At 42.1% G+C, this 8,925-nt stretch overlaps 1 protein-coding gene across 1 annotated transcript in view; it reads right to left on the bottom strand.

The window, feature by feature from the left end:
* Positions 1–403: 403 nt before the first annotated feature.
* Positions 404–8,925, bottom strand: part of LPGAT1 (lysophosphatidylglycerol acyltransferase 1) — a 124,239-nt gene continuing 115,717 nt past the window's right edge. Inside the window, exon 9 of the mRNA XM_021007849.2 lies at positions 404–6,281. Within this exon, the coding sequence (XP_020863508.1) occupies positions 6,214–6,281 (68 nt within the window). The 3' untranslated portion in view covers positions 404–6,213. The remainder of the gene's footprint in view (positions 6,282–8,925) is intronic.

Here is an 8,925-nt window from a genome sequence, read left to right as displayed (position 1 = left end):
CAATTACCATAATTTGTTTAGCCATTATACAAATGATATGCATCCCCTTAGTTTCCAGTTCTTTGTCACTACAAAAAAGCTGCTATAAATATTTTTGTCCGTATGGATCCTGTAACTCTTTCTTTGACCTCTTTGGAGTACAGAACTAATAGTGATACTGCTGGGAATCGACATAATTGATTTCTTTTGTGCTCTTATGTATCTCATTTTATGCACTTAAAACAATTCTTTTAAGAAAGGATACACAGGCTTCACCATACTGCTAACAGGGTGGGTCCATGACACTAAAGACCCCTGTTGATACACTTCAGAACCTCAGTGTTCTCACAGCTGGAAGTCAGTAAAAAGTAGTCTAATAGCTGTGTGTGCACAGTTGCAGGGAGGAAAGGAAGAATGGTTCTGCTCCTGAAGAGTTTGCAGTTTAATAAGGGAGAATGAATGTAATCACTTATGCAGTCACAAGGATCTAAAGCATCATAAATGAGCCCAGAATTCTATAACAGTGTGGTCTAGTTGAAATATCTTTGCTCTCTCCCTCAGAGCACCTGGGTTTGAAGCCTGACTGTTACTTCCTGGTCATGCAAACTTGGGCAAGGTTCTGGGCTTCAGTTTGTGGTGTAAGGAGGTTGGACTAGATGACTCTAAGGTCCCTTCTGCTTCTAAAGCCTGTTGAGTCTTCGTAACTTGACCTTCTCCTCTCTAACACTCCTTCTTCCAAACTTGTTCAAAATTTCCCTCTTCGTGAAAGAAAGCCTTTTTCAATTAATCCCATGCAGCTTTGGTCAACAGATCCCTCCAGCCTTTCTGCAACATTTATGGTTGGGTGTCAATATAGAAGGAGGAATGGAGGCCTGTGGGTTGTCACAGTAGCAAAGAGGTCAGCACCTCAGGGATGCTTAGAGAGAAGTGTGCCCCCTTTACCCTGGGGCAGGGGTGGGAAACCTGAGGCCTCAGGGTCACATGTGGCCCTCTGGGTCCTCAAGTGCAGCCCTTTGACTGAATCCAAACTTCAGGATTCAAGATGCTTAAGAGGCAGTTGGAGATGCAAGACTAGAGGTCCATAGAGAGGACCAGGATAGGAACAGGACAGATAGTTCTGAGAAACTACAGGAGAAAGATAATTGAATTTAAGAGAGCTGATGAGATCACCAAGTAAAGTAGTATAGAGGGAGAAGAAAAGAGTGTCCAGGATTTCAAAGCCTTGGGGGATCCCCCACAGTTAGCAGATACAACCTAGATGGAGATCCAGCAAAGGAGACAGAAGGAGCAATCAGATGGACATGAAGAGAATCAGGAGAGTAGTGTCATTAAAAGTGAAGAGAGAAGAGAGTTTCAAGGAGAAGGGGGTGATTATCAATGCCAGAGGGTACAAAGAGGCCAAGAAGGATGAGTATTAAAAAAAAGACCATTAGATTTGGCAATTAAGAGACCACTGGTGACTTTGGAGAAAGCAGTTTCAGTTGAATGATAAGGCTGGAAGTGACTGCAGGGAATTAAGAAAGTGAGAAGAAAGGAGGCGGAAAGCCCAATTGTAGACTGTCTCTTTGAGAAGTTTAACCACAAAAGGGAGGGGAGATATGGGGATGATAACTACTGGGGAGTGATGAATCAAGTGAGGGCTTTTTGAGGATGGGGAGACAGGAGTGTTTGTGGGCAGTAGGGAAGCAGCCACTAAACAGGAAGAGACAAGATAAGTAAAATGATGGGGACGATAGAGAAGGCAATCTGCTGGAGAAGATGGGGTGGAAAGGGATCACTTGTGAGAGTTGAGGGGTTTACCTCAGTGAGAAGGGCCAACTGATCGTGTGACAAGGAAGCAGAGAGTGGCCAAGAGCCTTTGGGAGATGTGAGCTGAGGGGGAGAGGAGAAGAGAGGGAACTCTCAGCAAATAGTCTCATTTTTTTCAGTGAAGTATGAGGCCAGCTTCTTAGCTGAGAAGGTTGAGCTAAAAGTGAGCTGAGGCAATAGTACATCATATCTGCAATATCTGAGGCACTGGGGCCTGGAACTCCTCCTCTTGCGTCATCAGTGTCAACACCTGCAAGTGTTCATGCATGTCTGCTTCAGCATAAGGTTGCAAATTGAGCTTCTCCAAAGGCCACACACAAGGTGCATAAGAATTAGGGAAGTAAGCTGTGATGATGAGGGCTGTGAGCAAATCCAGCCAAGAGCTGCCTACGTGAATTGTACCAAGTGAGCTCCCATCCAATCCTTCATGACCTCAAAAGGGAGGGGAAGGGAAGAGTCATACAGCTCCTACGATGTGCTAAGCACCGTGCTAAATGCTTTTTACAAATATTACCTCATTTAATATTCACAACAGCCTTAGGAGTGGGCACTATTATTATTAACCTATTTTACAGTTGAAGAAACTGAGACAAACAAAGGTTAAATAACTTGCCTAGTAAGTGTCTGAGGCTGAATTTGAACTCAGGTCTTCCTGACTCTAGGCCTGGAACACTCTATCCACTGCAGCTGCCTCTAGCAATGGATTGCTTACAAGACACTAACTCGTAACCTGCTGCCACCAACTGTTTGCATTTATGTGTCGGTGTTATGTATATTTAATGTTTTTCTGAGTCTCTCAACAACAGCACCAGACAACTTGTTTCTCCACTAGAATCGAAGCCATCAATTTGTGCCTCTCTCATCAGACGGTGAGCTGATTAAGGTAAAGGCCATGTTTCCTCTGTCCTTATCCCTTCTAAGTAGTGAACATTCAGTGTATTTTTATTAAGTTGGCTGATATACCCAACCCTTTCTTTCCCAGATGTTCAGCTCTCTTTTGGCAGATCTAACTTCTTGAGTCTCTTCAAAATGTGTTATTCTCCCCACAAGCCACAAATGTCCATGTTCCTAAAAGACTGGTCCTGATATCTAAGTTGGTTGCTTTCAGGTGGTCTTTTCAGTGGGAGGATAATGGAAAGCACACTGGATTAGGCATCAGAATATTTGACTCTTAGGCCAGGCTCCCATTAAATAGCCAAAGGCCCAATTTCCTCATCTGCAAAAGAAGGGTGTTAGACTGGATGATCTCTAAAGGTCTCTAGGCCCTATGAGTCTATGTCCCCCTGACCCAGTAAAGCCTACAGGTCTGGGAACTGATTGTTTTCTCAATCCCAGCTCAGGGATCAAGAAATACTCCAACTGCTATCCAGTTACCTACTGAGAGTATCAGTGTCACTCTTTGTTGAAAACACCTGAGGCTTTCTGAATAATTTACATGTCTTCCGTAAGCTAATCTTCCCCCCAGGTTACCTAATCACCCCAGGAACAGAAGTCAGATTCATAGGGCAGAATATTACCCTGGAGCATAGGCCAAGGATGTAGGAGACCCAGGAGTCTCAGCTTTGCCAGTGACTCCATGTGTGACCTCACATGGGTCATCCAACTTTTCTGGGCTTCAGATGCTCTCTCTACATGCCCATGGGTGAAATTCTGGGAGGTTGAATGAGAGTACAAATATGAAGTCTTCAGAGAGTTCCTTTGTGGAAGGAATTAGATGTAGCCTGGACAGAGCCAACTGGGGAGTGAGTGGCAGGGCATAATTACTTCCTTTAACTAACTGAAGGATTAGACTTGTTATGTTTGGCTCCAGACCTGGAACAACGGGTAAAGACACAAATTTAGGCTCCATGGTCAGGGAATGTTTCTGGACAAGTAGAGCTCTCTGAAAGTGGAATAGGCAACCTCGAGAGACTCTATGTTCCTGCTCCTTGGAGGTCTTCAAGCAGAGGCTGGACAATCATTCATTAGGCATGTTATAGCGAGATTTTTTTTCAGTCAACTAGGTAGTCACTGGGGTCCCTTCCAACTATCAAATTCTGTGAGAGTGTCCATGCATGTATATACACGTATGTCTGTATATGTATATATGTAGACCAGGAGAGAGGAACATCTGATCCATGGGCCAGATCCTACTATGGCTTATTTTCAACTGATTTAAGAATCTGACTCACAAAATTAAGTCTCTTTTATTTCCATTGGCCATCAAGCTCAACAAAGAATCATATTCAAAGCTGATCATTTCTTCTGAAAAGGTCTCCATCATTTACTCTGAGCCATTCATATGGGGAATCATAGCACCAGAGCTAAAAGGGACCTTATAGATGACCTGGATTAGTTTGCTCATTTTATTTTATTTTTTAAAATTTATTTATCTTTAGTTTTCAATGTTCACCTTTATGAGATTTTGAATTCAAAATTTTTTTAATCTGCTCATTTTAAAGATAAGGGAATTGAACCCCAAAGTGTTTAAGAAACTTGCCCCCAAGGTCACACAGACTATAAATAGCAGAGCCAGGATTCATTTCATGTATGGATTGGACCAGATGGCCAGTGAGGTCTTCTCCAGCTCTGTGATTCAGCAATTCTGTGAACCCCGGTGCTCCAATTCCAAATCCAGCACTCTTTCCATTACACTACGCTATATTTCCTGCTAGTTTTCTGAATCCCTCCCTTCTGACTTCTTTGTTCTTCAGGTACACTAGCATACTACCAGTACTGACCTGAGCTAGATAGCTTCAAGAGAAGCTAGATGATGCCTAAAGGGCTACAAAAATGTGCATATCCTTTGACCCAGCCGTAGCACTTCTAAGGCTATATCCCAGAGAGATCATAAAAATGGGAAAAGGACCCACAAGTACAAAAATATTTAGAGCAGCTCTTTTTGCGGTGGCAAAGAATTGGAAATTGAGGGGGATGCTCATCAATTGGGCAATAGCTGAACAAGTTGTAGTATATGAATGTAATGGAATACTGTTGTGCTATGAGAAATGATGAGCAGGCGGACTTCAGAAAAACCTGGAAATCTTATATGAACTGATGCTGAGTGAAGTGAGCAGAACCAGGAGAACATTATACACAGTAACAGCCACATTGTGTGGTGACTGACTTTGATAGACTTGGCTCTCCTCAGCAATATAAGGATCTAAGACAATTCCAAAAGACTCATGATGGAAAACGTTATCCACATCCAAAGAAAGAACTATGACATTTGAATGCAGATTGAAGCATACTATTTGCTATTTTTTTCTTCTATTGTGTTTTGTTTCCTCTTTCTGGGCGTTCCTCCTATTGGTTCTAATTCTTACTTACAACATCACTAGTGTGAAAATATGTTTAATAGGAATGTATATGTATAGCCTATATCAACTTGCTCTCTGTCTTGGGGGAGGGAGATGGGGAGAGAAGGAAAGAAAAATTTAAAACTCAAAAGCTTATGGAAGTGATTCTTGATAAATCAAAATAAATTAACCAAAAAAAAGGGGAAAAAATAACAAAAGAAGCTAGATGATGAACTAGATAGAGTCAAGGAGACCTGAGATCAAGTCTAGACTCAGACATTTACTAGCTGTGTGACCCTGGGCAAAATACTTAACCTCTGCCTATCTTGTTTCCTCACCTATAAAATGAGGATAATAATGCACCTACCTCCCAAGGTTGCTGTGAAGATCTAATGAAATAAAATGCTTTGCAAACCTTAAAGTGCTGTATAAATGCTATTAGTATTAGTAGTAATATTATCATTAAGTACGACTAGAAGAGGAGGAAGGTTACTCACAGCAAGGAGAGACAATAGGACTACATGGTTAATCTTGAGATAGTAAAGAAATGGAGGAAGCCCTATATTAGATTTATGGAAACATATGGATGAGAATTTTACAGCATAAGAAGTAATGAAGGGATTGCAATCTGTCTTGGAGGAGGGATTACCTATATTGGTGAAATCACAGAATGAAATATTTATAAGAAAAAAAGTGAAAATTCAGAAATATGACCTAATTACAGTTAATAATAAGTACATGAAAGAAATCTACCTGGCATATTCTAGGTGGCTCCTAAGCTTACTAAATCCTCCCATCGTTGGATAGACAACCCCCTAACTCACTGATGCTGTTGAGGTCTGTCAGTTCCCCTGGACCTGGTTTAGCCTGCCTGCTGAGACAGTTTTACCAGAGTGTGGCGACTGCACATGCTGCAGCTTCTTGGAGGACTTGGGTACCAGGTGGACACCAAAGGTAGATGAACAGTCCTGAAAAGGGCTCAGCAGGCCCTCGCACCTGAGGTTCTAGTCCTTCTGGAACACCTCATGTGAAGACTCCCCTCAGCAGAATGGGCAGATGAGAACAATTTGTTCCAATAGCCATGAAGGTGGCAGAAGCAGGCAATGTGGAGCGCGTAGGGTTCGGTCAGCCGTAGAAGATGCCAAGGTCATCCACTACATCCTAGGACGTCACTGCTTGTCCTGACTTTTCTCCTGCCGCTGGACTTCGATGATTCTGGAAGAGAGTGTGAGGCTGAGGACTTTGTGCAACTGTGTCTCCCTTAAATCCAATTCACGAGCAAGTCAAGACATTACCTCTTCTGCATCTCTTCTACAACAAAAGATCAACAGCAAGAATGACAAATCTTCCCATCTTTGGCCTGAAAAGAGTCAGCACATAAAGGTGGAAACATCTTGACAGCGAGAGGAGATACCTGGGGACAGAACTCCCTCTGTTTCAGCTTCCTACCAAATTCCCACCTTGTTCCCAAGATCTTCTCTATGACCCAGAGTTGATATGAAACTCAAGATAATGTACGTAAAATACTTTATAAACCATTTTTTTTCTACCCAGATGAGTGATTTCATTTACATAGGGAAATATTTTGTAATTTTTTCTTTTTTTTTAGGGTGGGGGGAGGGTCTGGACCTGTGATTTTCCATAGTCCGTAGGATCTATTGGGCATCTAGATGGGTCAGTGGATGGAGCAATAGGCCTGGAGTCAGGAAGACCTGAGTTCAAATCTGTCCTCACATACTTAATAGCTGTGTGACCCTGGGCAAGTCATTTCACCCTGTTTGCCTCAGTTTCCTCATCTGTAAAATGAGCTGGAGAAGGAAATGACAAACCACTCGAGTATCTTTGCCAAGAAAACTCCAGATAGGGTCATGAAGAGTTGGACATGACTGAAATCGACCAAATAACAACAACAACATAGGATCTATTGAACAGCTTTCCCTCTCTTTCATTGGCCTTGCTTTTGCCTAACTCCCAGCCTCCTTGGCTCACCAGTTTTATCTGTTTTTTCTGGCCCGAGTCTCAAGTCCCTCAGCTCTCACCTTGTTTCAGTGAGGATTCAGAAAGTGCCTCTTGATTAAGATAGGTAAACGAAGAGTAATAATAATCTTTTCTTGAGTAGGAATAAGATAAATTAGAAATATGAACCACTCAACATTGCGATCAAACATTCCACACATCAAACAGGGTGTGTGGACAGGCATAGAGTGGGCCAGAAGATCCAGTTACTGAATAGGAAACTTCAACCCTAATTCCCAAGACAGAAGTCTTTGGTGGGTAACACCCAGGTATCTCCCATCTCTTTCCCCACTCTGATACCTGTTACATTTTTTAGGGTTTGGATAAATACTGTCAGATAAGGATAGAATCATGAGCTCATCTTTCTTCCTTTTTCTCAGATTCCACTTCCTTGCCACATTCCTCTTGCTTGAATTATTGCAACTTAACAAAGGGTAAAAAGAGCACTGAACAAGATGGAGAGATCTGGGCTAGAACATAATACAATCAGGTGGAATTGAAAGTGGTCAAGATTTTTCTTTAGTTCAATCTCTTCTAATGCCTAGTTTCCTTGAAGGTTCGGTTCAAACATTACTTCCTACATGAGGCCATTTCTAATTCCCAAAGCAGCTAGTTACTCCCACCTCCCCCTATCCCATCCCTACCATTTTACCTTGCATATATATTTTAAATATATGTTGTACATATTTTTACATGTGTAAAGAAAGTGTGTGTGTTACCCATGTAAGATGTGTACATTCACTTAGGGTTTCTGAAAAGGGGCTCATGGGGAGGCACTGATAGATATCTCTGGAACCTTGCCCACTCCTCTTCAAGAGAAATTTTGACTCCTGCCTGGAAGGGAAGAAGAGATCACATGGCTGATTGCTCTATTCTCCTCTGAGAGGGGTACCTGACTAGAATTAAATCTGTTTAACCCCTTAAATATTGCTAGTCTAGGAACACGAATATTTTTAGGTTCAAAAGCAGCAAAGTTGCTAGTGTTCCTGGTTGGTAGCCCTTAAAGGGGAAGGGGTAACCCCAAGCTTTCACTTGTAGGCTTCACTCCTTCACACCAAATTCTAATTAAACAAAAGACTATTATAAAAAGTGACTGCTAAGTAAACCCAGTGATCCAAGCAGAGAACAAATAGGAGTCAGAACAGTTATACAGATAAGAATATGCCAGAAAATGAACAACTTGAATGAGCTTTCCCACTGGAGATAAGATATCTCATTTCGATCAAGACAGAAGCCCCAATCTCACCCAACAAGAAATTCTGTGAAAGTCTCTGGAGAGGCAAGGTAGAAATCAGGAACATGTTGAGGCTCTACCTCCTCTACATGTCTACTGCTAAAACTTCTGATCTTCTGATCAGTTGTGATTTGCTTAGTCACAGAGGTCAAAGACTGATGCTGCATTCTGAACTGAATGTCCTGGTATATTCCAGCCCCCATTCTAGACACACATATGCGCAGGGCTCCCTCCCATTTATCTCAATTCTTATGACAGTCTGCATAGGGTCATATCGCCCACACACAAATTTCAGGCCTTATTACACACCTCCCCTCCCCTAGTACGTCAAGAAGAACACATGTCCTAGTATGACACACTTAGATTTGGAAGAGACCAAAATTGGTATAGAGACCATCTAGTTCAAAATTCTCATTTTATAGACAAGAAAGTTGAGTCTCAGAGAGGGCAGAGGATTTGCTCAGGGTTGCCCAGCTAGAGAATATGTGAAGTAGGATTTGAACCCTGGTCTTTCTGACTCCAAGTCCCACACTCTATTTTCCATACCATGCTGACTTTGAAGGATCAAGTTCTGTACCTCCCTTTTTCTCACCCCCTTGTATAATGAAA

This window comes from Phascolarctos cinereus, unplaced genomic scaffold (genome assembly GCF_003287225.1).
Source record: "Phascolarctos cinereus isolate Bilbo 61053 unplaced genomic scaffold, phaCin_HiC Scaffold_5;HRSCAF=322, whole genome shotgun sequence".
Classification (NCBI taxonomy): Eukaryota; Metazoa; Chordata; class Mammalia; order Diprotodontia; family Phascolarctidae; genus Phascolarctos; species Phascolarctos cinereus.
This window is presented reverse-complemented; position numbering and strand designations above follow the sequence as displayed.